Raw genomic sequence first — 19312 nt, forward strand, 5'->3', positions numbered from 1 at the left:
TTGAGAATCATCATTATTTGCAGTCCATCGTTTTGTTAAGTGATATACGAAACCCAGGCCCTGATGTGCCATAGCTAAAGCTGTATAGAAGCGGACTCGACTTTACACCTTCTAGTGGCCAAGTATTATTATTGCACCCCTGGGTGTGTCCTGGGTTTTACAGTTTTCAGTGACAGTCTTGTATTTATACTCTGCATCATGACTGTTCAGCCACAGAGCTGGTAAACTTCACTGCTATAGCAGGAGAGAAAACTGGCAGGAGCCGACACACAGCTGGATTCTCCCTAACATCCCAGAGATGTTTTATTGCATTTTCAATCAGAAAGCATTTGAAATAAACATACAGCTGTATGGCATCCAGGGTGAAAAGGTACAGTATATCCAATTAATGCAGAAAAATATTGGAGGAAAAAGGGGATTTTTTTTTAAATAGTGCACTCCAAATACAGGATCATAAGTGCAGATTTATTATACATATTACAATGTTTATCTACAATTAATTGTTCTACCAAGTGAAAAATGTAAAACATTTTTTTAACAAAACAAATTAAAAAATAAAGCAAAAAAAAAAAAACAGCACTAGGGAAAGAAAAGCTCTCTTTTTAGAACACTAAATCACCTCCTGTCTCAGCTTTGTTTCTGTACAAAAAAAAAAAAATCTTTCCGTCCCCTGAGCCCATCTTTCAACAAAGCAACACTGAATTTAATGAATGAGGTGCGGTGCCAAAGAGTGCGCTACTCCACATCAGAAGGACAGACTGCACTGAAAAATACACCCCACGCAGGCAGAGTGCAGCTCGATGAAAGCCCACACTCCACTAACACACACCACCCAGCGAGAGGATGGCATCCCTGATAGAGATTCGACTAAATGCATTCCCAAAATACCGTGTTCCTGTTGTAGAGGAAACGAGGTTAGGCGCTGAAAACAACAGCAACAACAAAGATGCCAAATCTGCTTGTAATGGAACATTTGGAACGTTATTTCTAATGTATTCCCTTTGGAAATATTGCAAGATGAAGTTACTGTTAACAACCTGCTGCTTATTGTTTTCCTATAATAACACTGGATTTTATTCCTCTTATATCATTCCCTTACCTTTAATTAAAAAAATAATAAGCTCTATAAAAAGGGGGGGGGGGGGGGTAAAATCCTACAGACATTCGCAACTCACTGTTATAGTACTGACACTGGAGACTCATTTCCTTTATATAGTAATAGTGGTACATCAGCATTCGAATGCCCCGCCTTAAAAATCCTTTTCACCTTAAAATTTGTAATTTAGAAAGAAATTTGCCTCAGTATATAAAGCATTTTCAGGATACGAGCGAACGAACCAAAACGAACGCTGGATAAGTTGCACGCACGTCTGGGTGCATTTTTTTGTGGGATTTTTTATTCATTTATTTATTCATTTTTGTTGTTCTTTAGTTTAAACTTAAGGGTTAGTTTAGACATGGCGCCATGGGCCCAGAGAATATTAGCAAAAACTGTATCAAGAAGAAAAGGGAGACACTTTCAATTTGTTTTTTTTAAGCAGACGGTGCCAAAAGGAATCATAAAATTATGTTAAATGAGGTTTAATGTCTATTTAATTCTTTTCTAAATGTTTAGATTTTTTATATGCAAAAATATGATTATAGTGTTGGATATATTGGTAATATTTTTGGGTGCCTTCAATGGATTATCTGCATTTACATTATTTCCTATGGGAAAATGCATTTCACAATATGAAATTTCGCCTTAAGGATGTACCGCCATAAATAAATAAATAAACAAACATCGCCAGAAAACTTTATAATATCACAGATTAGAGGGTTACTTACATTTGCCTAAATAATATCATGCTACTGTGAATAAACCAGTGCTATAAAAAATGTATTCAGTTATTTATCGAGATTTGTTTCTGCAGTAATTAATGTATCACCACACCTGACGCAATCTATAAAATTTACATTTATTTGTTCGCATTTGAGGTTGCATAAAGTTGCTGTTCCTCAACAATCCTACAGGTGGCGCACTCCAAAGTATTCCCATGTTAGCAGGCAGCACCGCATCCTTTGTAGTAGTAGTGAATAATTTATAAAAAGTTTATTTAGAATTGTAACGAATTCAGAATTTTTTTTTTTTTATCGAATTGAACTAAATAGTATTGGCACCTGGGTATCGTGCTTACATCGTATCGGTTGGTCCCTTTTGACTCCCATTCCTAATAGCTATGTTGTAGAAAAGTCATTTCATGATATGTTAACCATACAGTACATGTCAATATATCATCTAAAATAAGGATGAAATTGTCCATCAGAGGAGCAATGCCATGTGGAAAACATTCCGAAGCAGTGCTTTTACATCCCGACGACGCGTGGTTAATATTCCAGGCTCGGCTAAGCCGTGTTATCTGGGTCATAAAAGCCATCCAGCACCCCGCTGCCACTAAAGCTGATTTATATACCGGCTCTTGCCCCTTATATGCATATCGTTAAGCACTGTAATTATTCCTCTTGACGAGCCGATGTATCTGGTCGCCTTTGGGTCATGTGACCGAGTTTATGAGAGCGTGGTCAACCGCACCGGGGCTGGGAGTGAGCTCACTGGAGATGTCACAAAGCTCATAAACCATAAAGCGCTGATAAAACACTTAAATGAAGCCAAACACATTCATAGCTGCTTGTGCAAATGTATTTTTTTTACACTTCAGTATTATTATATATATATTTTTTTTTTACTTTGAATTAAATTTCCTTGAAAATAATTATTGTTTTTACATGGTCAGAAATTGAAATGAATAGGAAAGAAAAACTGTTATAGAGAAAGTTGACTCTGCTGAGTTGAGGTCCACAGAGAACCATTAAGAATTCCTCTAGAAGATCATTTTAACAGTAATGTATACAGTAGTACTGTTGTGTAACCATAGTATAGTGCAGTACAGTAGAGCTATAGTATAAAAGTTACTGCATAGTAATAGAAGGGACAATATTGTGTTGTATCGCACAGTAAAACAATAAAATACAATATAATAGAATGAAAGTATAGTTTATATGATGATATGAGGTCTGGGTCAGACTCACTGGGGATTCTGGACAAATTAATGTTTTTTTATTTATTATTATTATTATTATTATGATGATTATTTTCTTTTTCCATCTGCTGTGAATAGTGGGTTCTGCAATACTTCTCCAGGATTCTTAGAGTTTATGCTGTATATATACTGTAGTAATGTATAGTAATCTATCTATCTAATTTAACTGGGTAACTGATCACGCCATCTCCCAGGGATTGAGGAAGACATGCATCTACACTGTTTACTGGCTCCTAGCTGGTGGAATGAACTTTCTCCAGATGTCTGTCCAGTGAAGTCACTGGCAATTTTTAAGTATTGACTAAAGACCAATCTGTTTCTTCAGGTACTTGGGTAACCAAGAAAAAACTTCCCAACAGTGTTTAACCGATGGTACTTATAGTTACAGTAGTAACCTAGTAACCAGGGTAAGGATCTATCCAATGACGGAAACTTAAAAGGTTGTTTCGGATAAGAGCGTCTGCCATCCATCCATCCATCCATCCATCCATCCATCCATCCATCCATCCATCCATGCATGCATCCATCCATCCATCCATCCACCCACGCACACATGCATCCATCCATCCATCCATCCATCCATGCATGCATCCATCCCAGTAGAACTATTGTATAGTGTTTCCCAGTAAACCACATGATAGAACCGAAGTATGCTGTGATTAAACCACATAATACTACAGAAAAATATATTAGAGAGGCAAACTATCAGAACAACTTCAAAACTAGTACAGTATTAAAATTATGATCCCCAGCCATGCTGCCATTTTACTATTGATCTAACTAAATAAATGTGATTAGAGTGGGCAAACAGCACACTGGCATATTTATTCTGTCTATTAGACAGTAAACTAAATTAAAAAGTGATCAATGTGCATTTTCAATAATAAGATTTGCATTTTCATTCTTTATTTAATATAAGAACAGGTCTGACAACTTTTCTACTGTACCGAATGTTCAGAGGAATAACCTATAAGAGAGAAACCCATTAACAGGAGATAAAGTGATGTCACATTAAACAGATTAAACCAATAGATTAATATACACCTGGACAAACTATGAGTCTGGAAAAATGAATGTTCCTCTGCTGGAAACGGTGATATCTGCAACACTTCTCCAGGAGGGTTAAGGATTATACATGTACGTAGATGAATAAAATGGTGGCTGGAAGTCACTCTGAAATACACTTTAAAGTAAACTAAAGTAAAACCACAATGTACTGTGATATAGCAGAATTATGGCGTTCCATAGTAAAGCACTAGTATACTGTAGGACAGTATAGTAGAACCAAATCAATATCATTAGTAAAAACACAGTAGACAATAGTGTGTACTAATGTATAAGTATTATATAGCATAGTATTATAGAAGTGTTGCATATTATAATAAAACTACTTGTTTATTTGACACTTAATGTGTTGCACATTAAAGCCAGAGTAGAATACAGTACAGTATGTACAGTATAGTAGAACCATAGTGTACAACAACACAGAACCAAAAGTACCCCATAGCCTATAATATGTGCTTCAGGCTAAACCACATTGTACCAGAGTAAAATCAGAGTTCATTTACTATAATCCCTATGAACCAGGGTAATATAATAATGTTTCGAAGGACATTAAGGGCCCCGTCACACTCGGTCACATTGCGTCCTTAAATTATCTAATAATGCAGTAAAATGCAAAAATGCAAAATGGGTAAAATGTGCATTTAATAATTTCCTAACATAGTTTTACATAGTTTTTATGTAAATGCGCTACTGCTTAGCCACACCCCTCCAGAGAACAGAAGCGCCGAGCAGTAACCCAGTGGGAGGGGTATCTCCTTATATGAGCTCCCAATAGGGGGAAAATCGAATCGGCTTGTTTAAGCACCAGCTGATACAAAAATGAAAAACTGTCAGGGTTTTTTTTGTTCCTCCAGGTTTTCTGCACACTGGAGGCCGAACATCCAAATGTCTAAGCATGACCAAGGGCCAGTAACGGTATAGTCTATTTAATCATACTGCACCACGGTAAAACCTTGTACACTCTAGTGAACAGTAGTGTAACGCAAAACCATAGTAATCTCTAAAGAACAGGAGAACAATTCAAACCTTTATTCTTTTTTTGTAAGTGTACAGCTTACCCACACACACACACACTCACTCCCTATCTCCCCAGCGAAAGCATATTTTCAACACTTTTGCTAGAAAAATAAAAAAACTAGTTGTGATCTCTTTCTCTCTTTCTCCAGCTGTCAGGAGAGCTGCGAGCGAGCGAGCGAGGCAGCCCGGTGCAGAGATAAAGGGAAATAGTGCTGTTTGCAGAGTAACACAGTGGCAGGGAGATGCACTAGATTAGGTCGAGGCTTTCGCTTTCTTTTCCTCCTAAATATATCAGCACGGAGAGGTGTCAAAGCCAGCAAAACTAGCGCTCCATCACGCCACAGAGAGAAGTGCATCTCATAGCTCTAGCAGGTCTGCCTGGTCTTTCTTTCTCTTTTTCTTTCTCCATTTACTGAATATAGCACTTACTGTTTCTTTTACAGGTCCTAACCTTCCCTCTCTCCACCTTCTGATCTGTTTTTTCCTTTTTTCCATAAATCTGATCTCAACACTCCGAGGTGTTCCTTGAAATCAAAATACCTTAGAGATAAAGGTAGCAGTCCGGACAATTACATCCACCAAAGGTTTGGGGGGACAAAAAAGCACGGAGTGTGTCGGCCATTTTGCCACAACGTACACTGCTATACATTCCAGCCCTTTTTAAAAAAATTTTTTGGTAACTTTCTTCAGAAGAGAATCTGCATTTCTAGTCCCTGCGATGTCATATCCTTCACGTGTCCGCTGCGACAGACGGCTCATAAAACCGTTGTAAAAATGGAAATGACTCTTTCTGGATGGAACGAGTAAAAAAAAATTGCTGGACGTGAGACTTATTCCAAATTATTATAACCTTATTTCCTTTTCTCAGTGGCAGAATCCATGTGACGCAGTTCCAGTTATTCCTACTTTCTATTTGTTGATATCTCTCTCTCTCTCTCTCTCTCTGTTTCTTCTTTTTTTTTTTAGTTTTCATTACCTACCTGATTTTTTTCCCTCTTATCCCAATTTCATAGCCTTTTTTAAAATTCATGGACTTTTCTCATCTCTTCTCAATTAATTTTAATTCAGTAATGTTTGGCTCTGAACAACTTCCTGAACAAACTCAATTTTAACTGAATGCACTTTTTTTTTGGTAATTATTTTGAAGGAACAAGGTGCGTTTTGGGAAGCTTTGACAATCTTTTAATCCTCCAAACACCTAGAAGTCTGGCAAAGTATTGAAGACGCATGTATAGACGGATTCAAAAAAGTGTAAAAGCTTAAACCAAGACCCTAACCCCCAACCTCAACCGTCATACATTTTCACATGATTTAAGTAAAAAAAAAAAAAAAAAAAATATCTTAAATTAGTTCAAATAACCATAATAAACAACTAAATAATGATAATTAACTAATCATAAACATTCATGAATTCCTTTCTGGTAAGTGTTCCTAATGCAACCAGAAGGCGAAAAAATGACATTTGCCTCTTTTGGATGAGCAATCGTTGGCAAGCCGTTATTTCTGTTGTTTTATCTCTGACCTTCATGTGGGTTGGAGCTGAAATTCGATCTGTGGTTGGATAAGACCGCTGTGATCTCCCTCACACAAGGAGCTGATGTTAAATGGACTTTTTTTTACTTTGTCTGAATCTGAAGGTCAGTTGGATTTTTCTCTTTGTTACAACTCATGCTGGAGTCCAGTTTGAGATTACGCTGAATTAAGCTGCTTGAAATGGGAGGAAAAGATGGCTAAGATAAAAAACAAATTAAAGTTATGCCTCTAGTGGAGTAAGGCGGTGAGCTGCACGTATCATTTTCCATTTTTACTACGAGATGAGTGTTGAATGACGCCAAACCATACAGTACCATAAAAAAAATATCATATGATAGTGGACTGGGTGGTTGTCTATCGTACAGTCGAGTATATCATGATGACGATCCTTATCAGAGCCTTGCTGATGTTCAGCACAATACCACGACCTTGAGTGTAATATTACTTTTATGCAACAGGTCCATAAAACACAATTTATTATCAACAGATTATGATTTGTTTGTTCATATCCTTCTGCACCTGGTGGAATTAATTAACCGCGACTGGTGGAGCTGGCGACCAACAGATAGTGAATGGGTTGAATTCCAATTAGCATCAAATAAAAAGTGTTGGGTGTACAAGCCCTTGTTTCACATACCAAGTAGTGCCCTTGATCAGGGAACAGAGGGGGATTTAGGATTCAGCCTTGTGTTAGAAGCTACTTAGCTTTGTAGCTTGAGTTAGCAATGAACAGAACAACACAGACTATTTAGAGGTGATTCAGAATAACTTTAAGAAGACAGTGTGTTGTTTAAGATGGCATATCGTTATCAGGTGTGTTTTCTTGCTGAAAGTGCTTCTACGACTGGTTATGAATATGTGTTTTGGCAGGCAGCTGCTCTCTCCCCAGTACTGCGGACCATACAGACTTACTTTCACCCATGCTGAGATCCACAGTTAGTGTCATTAACCACTTTTGAAGTGTTTCGTGTCTATTTATTCTGTAGAGCATTTATGAGGTCAGGCACTGATGTTGGATGAGAAGGTCTGGCTCACAATCTCTGTTTAAGTTCATCATGGGGTTGAAGTCACAGGGCTCTGTATTAGGGCCAGTCAAGTTTTTCAACACCAAGCTCATTAAACCGTGCCTTTATAGTCCTTGCTTTGTGCACTGGGGTACAGTCAAGTTGGAATAGAAAAGGGCCTTCTCCAAACTGTTGCCACAAAATTACTGGACCAGTGTGGTAGGTTTAAAAGAGGACATTAAGGAAAAAGTCATGAGGGTCATGATAGAACTCATGACAAAGTCTCATAAGGCTTTTCACGTCTTGCCAAGAAACATGGCGACGGGGGGAACGTCCTGTATGTACTGATGTTATATGATAACTACGTTTAAGTATGATCCTAGTGTTCTATCATACCATTATACTATAACAAAGCATGCTATAACCACTGAATAATATAATAGGACACAATAAAGTATATTACAATACCATTTTATATCATATTATGTTACAATATGAAGCACAGTAGTTATGATAAATGCGTCCCTTCAATATCACAACGGATTTGACGAAGTGGATGGAGGACCTCACCTGTTACCGAGCTGTCCAAGTTGTCCATGCTGGATCCTGGCGTGTGTTCGATGCCGCGGATCGGTGGTGGGGACATTTCATAACCTTCATCTTCCTCCTCTTCCTCCTCCTCCTCATCGTCGTCGTCGTCTGGGAGATCCGTCTCAATGTCGGACATGAGGGTGCTGGACATGTAGCCGATGGGAGGAGCAGGGGCTTGAGGAGGATACGGGCCTCCCTGCATGTGCCTGGGAAAAAAATTTAACACATTAGCCAACACACACACACACACACACACACACACACACACATGCATATATCAAGCCAAGCCTAGACATTTCCATATTTGAGTGGGGGCTCAGACAGGATGTCAGCCAGAGACAAAAGGTGTCAAGAGACGCATGGAGATGAATGGGAAACATGTAGAGGAGGAGGTATCTGTCACGACAAATTTGCAATTCCTGGAACACTCCACGTCAAAGCGTCGGATGAATCGGGACAATTCGGGCTAATTCCACGCCGCTCCGTTTTGCATGCTAACACAATGACCCCGCTAATTGCAGCTGAGGAGGACACAATACGGAGCACCACAGGCATGCTCGCATCCGTGGCTGTCACCTCCTAAACAGCCAGGTCTGCTGACAGGCCCAGTGCGTGCATGTTAGCGTGTACGTGAGCAACGACGTGAGCATCTTTGATGCGGCTATTCCCGGATCTGGATGTAATAACGGGCTCTTCCCCGTTGTCAGAGATTTACTTGAAGCAACATAGTCATTACTCAAGTAACATGACATTTCCTTCTTGACAAGTGGAGCCCGTTTGCCGTGAGGGAGAGCAGAAATGAACACGTGCCAGTTTTCATGACGGAGGGACAGGATGAAGCATGTGGCTCATTTGCTTTGCATGAAAGCCATAAAAATGATACGGTTTATTCGCTCACGCTGACATGCATCAGCGAATCGGTTTTAAATAGGGATTTAACGTTAATGCCAGCCCTTTGATTTTTTTCCCAGGTCTAAAGAAAAAGCTTGGAAAGAAATTAAGCGGAGGATTGTGATTAATTGGTTTTGCCAGGAAGTTAAATGTTGTGCTGTGCGGCTTAGAGCGCTCGATATTTATACATCTAAAGAACTTTTTTTTTTGTGTGGTATAAATTACAGTCTGGACCTCTGTATTGGGTTCATATTTCATTTCAGTGCAGATTGCCAGTACTGCAAATTTTTTTTTTTTAAAGCAAAAGAAAGAGGGAACGGGAAGGGTCTAAATAATTAAAATTCCAAGAAAAAAAAAAGAGTAATTAAATAAGAGAAGAAATGGAAGATGGAAGAAAAGAAAAAGAAACAAAGTAAGTAAAGGAAAGTAAAAAGAAGGAAAGGAAGAAGGAATTATTTACTACATAAACAACAAAAAAAAACAAATGCAAAAGGGAGAAAAATAAAAAATTAGGGAAAAGGAACATGAAGAAAAGAAACAAAATATAGAAACAAAATGTGGATGGAAAAAGAAAAAGAAAGAAAATAATTAAATGAAGAAAAGTAAAGAATGGAGTAAATAAATGAGCAATGAAGAAGAAGAAGGAAATGAATGTAAGACAAAAGAAGAATTAGAAAAAGTAAAGAAAAAAAGAATGAAAGAAAGTAGCAAAGAATTAAGGAACACAAAGGAAAAAAAAGAATAAATAAAAACAAAAAAAGTCAATTTAAAAATTATTTTAAAAACAGGAAATAAACAAAGAGATAAAAAAGAAAAAAGCAATTGAATGAATATTAAGATAAAAGGCTGTTTTTCTTTTAATTATATTTTTTTCCCTTGTACATACTTTAGATTTCAATTTATATCACATAATAATTTCCAAATATGTATCTTTTAGCCCTTCCTTCTCACCATGTCTGCTTGGCCATGTCCAGCTGGTACTGCCGTGCCAGCTCGTCCAGATGTGCGTGCAGCATGGGCTGCGTCTCGTCTCGCGGGGACGGGGTCAGCGTGGCTGTGGACTGCTTTCCGAAGGACATGGCTGCTGGAGATGATGCCACGCCACGGACGGGTGGGGTTGGCACACGTTCCTCCTCTTCCTCCAGCTCATCCCCCACTCCCTGGTGCAGGTACGTCTGCACGGGCAGAGGGTGTCCCCAACCATCGCTGTCATAACTGTGACACAGGAAAATGACACACTGAGGGACGGGTGATGTAGAACTACTATAACTACTATTATTATTAATATTATTATTACTATTATTATTATTATGGTTTTGTAAATGCATGCCGTGTGCAGCATTTTCCTTTAGGTTCTATCTTTTTTAGTTTCTTTCTATCTATATAAAACACTCACATTATAAACACTGATATTTTCCTATTGCAAACAAGACTACGAGTTATTTTTTTCCCCTCCCAGCAGAACGGCTGCGTCCTGCTTTTCCTACAAGCTTGCACTAATACACATCATAAAGCCAATGCTCATTAAAAGAATTTGTCAGTGCACAGCCCAGAGGACATAACAGTTTTAATCTGAAGCCGTTAAAGACACGACTGAGATTTACAGTGCAGAAGAGTCCTCATTTGCCAGATAGCCTATTAAGCTAGATGACTCTCTGAGATGGAAATTAATGGGGTTGAAAGGCAAGCACACCTCTCGAGCAAGAGACTTAAGTGCTAAAAACCACCCTGATGTTTTCCAGCGCTACTCAGACACGCATGTCTCTTTAATGCCGCGGGACAGAATCGGGACGTTTAGATGGGTTTCGGGTTCAAACATATTTTTCCGTCAAAGTGCATAGCTGTCGTAGCGCTGTCCTGAGGGGTGCCAATAATTATGAGACATAAGTCTGTTGATGATTTTTTTTTTTCCCTCCACTAAAATGCATTTACTCCTCCTGTGAGATACGGTAAATTAACAACATATTTTCACAACCTGCTTTCAAGATGTTTTAACCAAGGGTGCCAATAATTCTGGAGACAGCTATGTTAATAAAGATAAAAGAGGAGGTTTTTCGGTTATACTCCTACCCTCCTCCTTCATGGTGTTCGGTGCTGTAGTGCTCCAGCTCTGTGCCTGGCAGAGGATGGATGGGAGGAGGTGGTAATGGGACATTTGCCCAGTTGGAGCCGTTGGTCTTCGTGGGTTTGGCTCCTACTTTGGTCTTTTTCTTCTTTCCTCCTTTTCCACCTAAAAAAGATCCCCCCCAAAAAAGAAAGAACAAAACAGGATCAGACGAGCTGCATGTGCTCTGCTCGTGCTCCATCAGAGCTTCACACAATTCTCCACATAATTCCCAAAGCTAATTCAAATTTCACCAGCTCCTGACACCTGAGATATTTTTCTCCCTTTTAGTTGATCCTACTCAAGAGTTCTCAGGACTTCAAGGCACCGATGTTCTGTGACAACAGCACTCCCGAGGCTTGAAAAAGGAGGCTTCACAAGATGCGACTGATTGAGGTTTATAAAGGATAGACAGGCGGAGAGACAAAGAGACAAATGGTTGCACAGCGCCCTGTCCTCCTCTACTCTATGTCGATATCTCCTATCAAAGCAGGGTGAAATACTGTTTGTTTGTCTTCTGTACACCAGTTTGGGCTGCAGATTTAATGGAAGTTCATTCCAGTTGCTCTCAAAACATGACGAGACCAAGCAGAAAGGAAAGAGAAGAAAAAAGAGAGAAGTACAGAGACGAGTGTGAAACTACTCCACTTTTACAATAATGAAATCTTTGTGACAGCGCGTAAGGACATCACTTATCCTGTATTTTACATGGCATATAAAGGGAATAAGACCCTCTCCGTCACGGTGGTACAAACAAATTGCCAACAATTAACATTCATCATTTTAATGAAAAGCCACAAAGCATGAACTCTTCCATCGTAAAGATGTCAGAAGACTTAAAATTACACCTTTATCTCTGAAACTGGAGACTCCGTCCACAAACGGTTCTTCACAAGATGTTCGACTGCAAGTGATCACAACTTAAATCTATAATTATTTTTTGGAATATAAGTGAGAGGTAATGTAATAAACAGTTTCCCCGATACTGTAAACAATATTTAGGATAATAAATAAAAGATAAAATAAGGTAAACACCCACGCCAGTTTGCATGATCTGCATGTCTTTGGACTGTGGGAGGAAACCGGAGTACCTGGAGGAAACCCACTAATCACGGGGAGAACATGCTAACTCCACGCACACGGACCCTGAGATGGGAATCAATCCCGGACCCTGGAGGGTGTGAGGCGACAGTGCTAACCACTACTCCACCGCTAGTTTTTTGCTTCAGCGATGACAAATTGTTTTAAAAAAACAAAAACGTCTTGACGGCATTAAAATAACGTGCGAATTTAAATGCAGATGTACTGTACGGTCACAATAAGGACACACATGACAGAATGAAGAGAGGTAACGTGAAGATGTGGTCATCAGAGCTGCAGGATTGATTGATTAGTTGAAATGATTAACGCGTTACACATGACCGTTTAACTCCGCATGCTTCTCTTCCTGTGGCTCAAGTAGAGCGTAAAATAGCTTTCCCTGATGGAGCCAAAATTTAAAAGCAGTTCACGTACAGTACATTGCCTGATTCTGTCATCATCCGCCTTTCGTCTCGCGAGCGATCTATATTTGCCGTCGGTGGGTAGAACGCTGGCTTACGGGCGGTGCAGCATGCTGTGGTTTGTACCCGGACATTTTAGACCATGCCAAAATGCTAACTATAAATCAACTCCTCAAAAAATGAACTGATGATGATGATGATGATGATGGGGTTCTTACTTTATTCAGATCTCAATAGGAGTGGAAAACACTCATACTGTAGTTTATTCCCACATTATTTTGCCACATCTCTTTTTACATTTTTACCCAGACCGTCTTAAAAACATTTGTTCTTTTTTCTTGCTAATGAACGCTCCTTATACAGTCCGTCAATCAACCTGGCACTGGAACAAATTATTGACATTTCAGTTTCAAGAACTCCATCAAGACCTTCACCGTAGGAGAAAAAAAAAAAACGTGATGGATAATTAGCACAATTTGTCATCTTGGCGTCCTCATGCTAAATAATGTAGTTAGCCTCATAGCGATCCATTGATTATAGATAAGACACAATGCTGGAGTTAGCAAAGCGTTACCAACAAAGAGGCATCTCCTTTAACCCTCACTGAAAGTAAAAAACTCCATCTAAAGTCTTATTTAGTTATAAGTTCAGCCTTTACTCATCACATATACATTACCGCACAGTGAAATTCTTTATTCTTCAGCAGGAACCTGGCGGAGCTTAGGATTGAACCGCCGAGCTTTCGATCAGTAATAAAATTTTCATTAAGGTAAGTTTTAATAACTTTAAATTTAACATTTAATATTTATATAAAAAGTTAGCATGTTTGCGAACTTCAAACTACTTTTGACTATACAGTGTAATATTTTGAATAATTTTATTTAAGTACAGAATGAAAAAAAAACAGGAGCAGGTAAAAACAGATTTGTTTGTGTTGCACTCAATTAGAGAGAGAGAGAGAGAGAGAGAGAGAGAGAGAGAGGGAGACTTCCTCATTGACGGCGTGGTGTTGTTCCACAGACGCTCAGGATTGAGTCAAAGGTGTCAAACTAAGATGAATACAGCTTTCTAGTAATAAAAAAATAGCAACAGGCCGGAGGCGGTAGTGGCCATGGCGGAAGAGGAGTAGGGGAAGTAATTGAGTTTCCTAATCGTTCCTCTGGGCAACACTTTGGCTTCGACCAATAAATGGAGGGATGGCATGATCGCTCAATCACTCCCTCACTTCCTCTGTCCACATCTCTCTGTCTCTGTCTTTCACGCTCTCTCTCTCTCTCTCTAGCTGGTGAACATCAATATTGCAAACAGCACACTGCTGAGGAGCTTGTCCCGGCTCGGTCCTGAAATTACAGCCGTTGCTGGCAGGAAGCGAATTAACTGAGAAACCTTCGACGCCAAACATCAGGCAGTGACTCAAAGGGCCGAGTCTGAAATTGAAGGACAGATCTTTAGTTTGGCGTGAGCGCGAAGTTGAGTTTTATTAGCCGACTCGATTCGAGACGGAGGCACTCGGGAGCGATGTGTCAAAACAGGAGAGCGTCCTGAAAGACTTCATTTGCGAGTCAGAAGCGTTTTAACGGAGTATTTCATGCATTTCAACGAGTAAGGACTCTGTAAAAGCAGAACCCGGCACATATTCAGTCTTCCGCTCTATTCAGCTGCTCTGACATCTGAGTTTTCACCTCTCCTTTTCTTTTTTCCCCTGGCTTTCTCTGTCACTGCTTTCTCTTCCGTTTCTTTCAACCATTCGTGACACATGCTTTTAAATCCGTGGCCTACTTACTGAGTTTCCTGTCTTTGGAAAATAAGAGTACTTTTGAATGCTTAGTTGATTTGTTTAGCTATAAATAAGAAGGAAACAAAGTAGCTGAGATGAGAACTTTATTTTTTCTCAGCTCAATTCTCTGTTCCACGTATTAACTGTGATAGAAACCAGGGGAATTCTGGGTAGTTATTTTAACCTTGTCACCTTTCAGAATAGCAAATTCCTACTAAATTGTATGTTGCATAAGAAGTTCAAACTGTTTAGGTTATGGTTAAGTTAGGAATTATCTTTTGCAGCTTTTTTTTCCGGTATGATTCCCGGCCAGGCTCGATTCCCATCTCTGTGTGCATGGAGTTTGCATGTTCTTCCCGTGTTCGGTGGGTTTCCTCTGGGTACTCCGGTTTCCTCCCACAGTCCAAAGACATGAAGGTTAGGTTAATTGACATTCCCAAAATTGCCCATAGTATGTGAATGTTTGTGCGCCCTGCGATGGATTGGCACCCTGTCCAGGATGTACCCCGCCTCGTACCCTAAGCCTCCTGGGATAGGCTCCAGGTCCCCGCGACCCTGAATACAGGATAAAGCGGTATAGACGATGAGTGAGCGAGTAAAATTCAGCCATGTTGCCATGTTGTGCTAACTGTGTTTTTCAGTTTTTGGAATCCAGCTACTTACAAATAAACATTAACATTTTATATATACTGTATATATGAATTGTATTTATAATCTCGTTGCAAAAAATTACATTTCATCAAGTGAAAGTGTTAGTAGGTTAGAAGGCAAGATATCAAGTGAAATATTGAATCTAGTCAAATATTACATTTAATATTGTAATTATTGGTAAATTGGTATTATGTTTTATTGGTAAATAACTTTGCTAATTGTAAACATAAATCTTTAGAAGGAAACAAAACAGGGTCATTAATGCTTAAAAATAGTAATATATGTTTATACTGTTTATATATTTAATTGTAGAATCAATATTCTTCAATTTGGCATCTTATAATAAAAACCAGTACATAGTCTGTATTTGATGAGATTCAAGATATGACTGGTGTTCAAGTCAAAGCAAGACTTTCTACTGTGCAGATTCAAACTCCCTTTATTTCTCTATATAACCCGCTGCTAAATGGCAATAACTCTCACTGAGTTCCTATAACCTGCAAGGGGTGTTGGCGAACAATTGCGTGTACAGTTCACGGAAGCAACTTTAATATTTGGCGAGAAGTAATTTGTCGATTTTAAAGAATGAGGCGTTCCACTTGCTAAATGTTCACTACAATGGGCTCTGAACCACCTTGACCGGGATCGTCATTCACAGACATACGGTCTTCTTTAAAATGTCAAATACAGGATATTCCAGATAGTTTTTGGCCTTTGTTCCTTATATCCATGGGGCGCCACTTCGGATCATTTGAGCCGCGAGATCTGGTAAAGGACGTAGGGTTAAGGGTCTTGCTGAAGGGCCTGACAGTGACTGACCCACCGATCAGTAACCCTGAGTAAATAAATTCATTAAAACCAATATAAGCAATATAAGCAGAAAATAAGCAACTATGGAAGGGAGCAATGGATCCTCCGCATTAAGTATGTAACCCTATAGGATTATAGAATATGTTTCTTATGCAAAATATTCTTTTTTTTTTCAAGCCTCCGAGTTATGGCTTATTTCTGACATCACTCTGCTCTGCAGTGCCTTTCTTATCGAAATATAATCCGCCTCTGCAATTAAAATTCCATCCGTTATGACTTTGTAGAGCCACATATCTCCTAATTATTTGCGATAGTAAGGTAAAATGTCCCCGGGAGAACAAATTGACTGCGCGTGTTAGCTCGAGAAACAATCAAGAGCAACTTGCCCTATGGCCTCCGCTCTGTGTAAATGCAAATGCACGTCTGAGCTTTTCTCTCAAATCTTGTAGCTTTCAACCCAGTAGCTCTCTCTCTCTCTCTCTCTCTGCAACAGAAACAGTGAGAAGACCTATCCTCCGCAGTAAATGGACCAAATTGGTTTTCCTGAGGTGCGGACGCTTTCGATAACGCTGTGTGTAACGACATACAGCACTGCATTTTCCCCATTCCATTCAACCTAATTTCACATAAGAGCATTTATCCTGAAAATATCACCAGGGCAGAAGAAAACATCGTTCAACACAAAAATCATGCCTCTGATTACAAATGTTTAGATGACAGTAATTCGTGATCGCACAATTCATCCAAAGCCGCCATATATACTGTATAATACTTTGATTTCTTTATTCATTCACTCGCAAAAATGAATGCACTGCTTCCTCTTAATGGCTGGAATCTATCTAAATCGACCCTATTAGAGTTTATTCTACCTTCCCACAACATTTAATCTCTGCCATGAATAACGTCTCCGACTCTATTTCGTTTCACAAAAAACAAAACCAAGGAAAGAGACAGACAAAAGAGGTCGAGATGTCATCTCAGCTTTTATAAACGACAGTAATAATAATAATAATAATAATTCAGCACATGAGTTTTATTGTCGGGAGCAAGCGCTGAAGGATGACAGGGCTGCGAGGGAGAGTCAGGTTGAGGTTAGCGTCTTTGTGTTTTAGCTTAAATAAAGTCTACAGAAGTACATTACAGTGCTGGTGAAAAACTTTTTCCGGTGTCTTTCTTGTCTTGTCAGTGTCTCAGTGTCAATCACTGACAGTGAAGGGAGGGGTGTTTTTTTTTTACCCCATAACTCCGCCCTAAACTCAGTAAGAGCACACGCTCTGTAGCGATGTAAGACTTTTAAATATAGAAGAAAGAAATCCCTCCAGCTCTAATTACAGATCCTTTTTTCTCTGTTCGATTCGACAACTCACAGATTCATAAGGGAATAATGATCAGCACTCGTCTGCTGGATCTGGAACACTATTCTTTCATTCCGTACAACACCCCCCCAAACCCCCCATTACTTTTTCCTTTTTTCTTTTCTTTCTTTCTCTCCTCCTCAATTCTTGTCATCTTTCCTTCCATCTCCCATTTTCCTTCTTTCCTTATTCAGTCACTTACACACTTAGATTTTTGTTTCCTTTCTTAATTCTTTACTTCCCATTTTCATTAATTCAGTCCTTCTTTCTTTTTCTCTTTCCACAATTCTTCCATCATATCTTTCGATATCCCCCTCCCTTCCTTATTTACTCACGTCACACGCCTACTTCTATTTGTGTTCCTAATTCTTTTCTTCCCCTTTTCCTTTATTTCTTTCTTCTTCTTTTCCTTCTTGCTTATATACTTTTGGACCCACTTTTGCACTTTTTCTTCCTTTCCTTTATTAAGGCCGTTCTTTCTTCCTTCTTTGCTAAAACCCTTTCCTTCTTTCCCTCCGTCCCTCCTTCTTAACTTTCTTCCTTAATCCTTTCTTACCTAAATCCCTTCCTTAATTACTTCCTTGCTTTCTCTTTCTTTCTTCTTTACTCATTTACACATTTCTGTTTCCTTCTCCTTTACCCAAGTATATCCTTTTTTTCTTCCTCATAAAACTTCTACATTTTTCCACTCTTCCAGTTTACTTATGTGCCAATTTTTTGTATATTTTCTTATTACTTCCCTTCATTCCTGAAGCTTATTGCTTATTTTCCTCATCAACTCCTTCATTCCTTCCATCTTTCTTTCTTGTCTTTATTCCTTCCTTCCTTCCTTCATTCATTCTTTCCTAAATTTCAGTTCCTTTCTTTTTCCCATCTTCCTTATTCCCTCATTATCCATTTTTTCTTTTCTCCAAAATCACCTCATTCTTTTGTTCTTTCCTTCTCTCCCTCCTTCTTCACTTCATTTCTTGTTTTAAGTCCTTTTCATTCCTTTCTCTTCCTGCATAATTTCATCCTTTAATTTATACCCCTTCTACATTAATATACTTATTTCATTCTTTCACTCCTTTCGTCATCTCTCCTTCCTTCTTTCTAATATTCATACACATTCTCCATGTCCTTCCCTATTCACTCATTAATAAGGAACATTTCCTCTCCTCCTTATTCACACACTCACTCGCACTCCTTTCCCTTCCTGACATTACACGTTGTCCTGCAATGCTAGCGTGAGCATGTTCCTGAGCTCCATGGCGCCCCCCTCCTGCAGTGGGTGTGAGTTTGAACGTGTGTGCGAAGCAGGAAGGACCTGTAGTAGTAAAGGCAGGAGATGATGGAGATGATGGAGCTGTTAGGATGGAGATAGAGGAAGGAGGAGGAGGAGGAGGAAGAGGAGGAGGTGACTGTGGATCCCTGACCGATGAGATACCAACCTGACAGGCTGCCGCTCCGCTCCGAGCTATTGTGGGAGCTGGTGGTGCTGAAATCCTGTGATTGGTTGTGCGGCATTCTATTACACAATCCGTCAGCCAATCGGTAGTCGGGAATGAATAGGAGTGCTAGTGGGGTCGAAGGTCAAAAAGAGTGGCGTCAGGTGAGAGGCAGGACAAGCACAAGCGCATGCAGAACGTGCAGTTAGAGCGAGAGCCCCATGCCACACACACACACACACAGACACTACGCAACACTTAACACTTTTATCCTCTTTAAAACTACATCTTCCATCACAAACCATCACTGAAACACTTTAAATTGATTAAAATATTAAATGATAACTAAATATGTATATATTAAAATGTGCATCATTTTTTTCATCTTTTTGCACAGCTGTTATTTATTTATTTATTTATTTATTTATTTATTCCTTGTTTGTATATTATATATTTAAATTTTAAACTTTCACATTGCACAAAAGAAATTTCCCAAATGAAATGT

At 39.1% G+C, this 19312-nt stretch overlaps 1 protein-coding gene across 5 annotated transcripts in view; it reads right to left on the minus strand.

Annotated features, from left to right (window-relative positions):
• The window catches only part of robo2 (roundabout, axon guidance receptor, homolog 2 (Drosophila)), a 514284-nt gene that overhangs the window by 8969 nt on the left and 486003 nt on the right, over window positions 1-19312 (minus strand). For 3 of the 5 annotated variants that reach the window (XM_053506989.1, XM_053506988.1, XM_053506987.1), the window contains 4 exons: window positions 18811-18936; window positions 11252-11411; window positions 10133-10396; window positions 8270-8496 (listed from right to left, as the gene is read on the minus strand). In XM_053506989.1, coding sequence (XP_053362964.1) covers window positions 8270-8496; window positions 10133-10396; window positions 11252-11411; window positions 18811-18936 — 777 coding nt within the window. The remainder of the gene's footprint in view (window positions 1-8269; window positions 8497-10132; window positions 10397-11251; window positions 11412-18810; window positions 18937-19312) is intronic. The other 2 variants (XM_053506990.1, XM_053506991.1) reach the window with 1 other exon arrangement.

Source organism: Clarias gariepinus, chromosome 11 (assembly GCF_024256425.1).
Source record: "Clarias gariepinus isolate MV-2021 ecotype Netherlands chromosome 11, CGAR_prim_01v2, whole genome shotgun sequence".
Taxonomy (NCBI): domain Eukaryota; kingdom Metazoa; phylum Chordata; class Actinopteri; order Siluriformes; family Clariidae; genus Clarias; species Clarias gariepinus.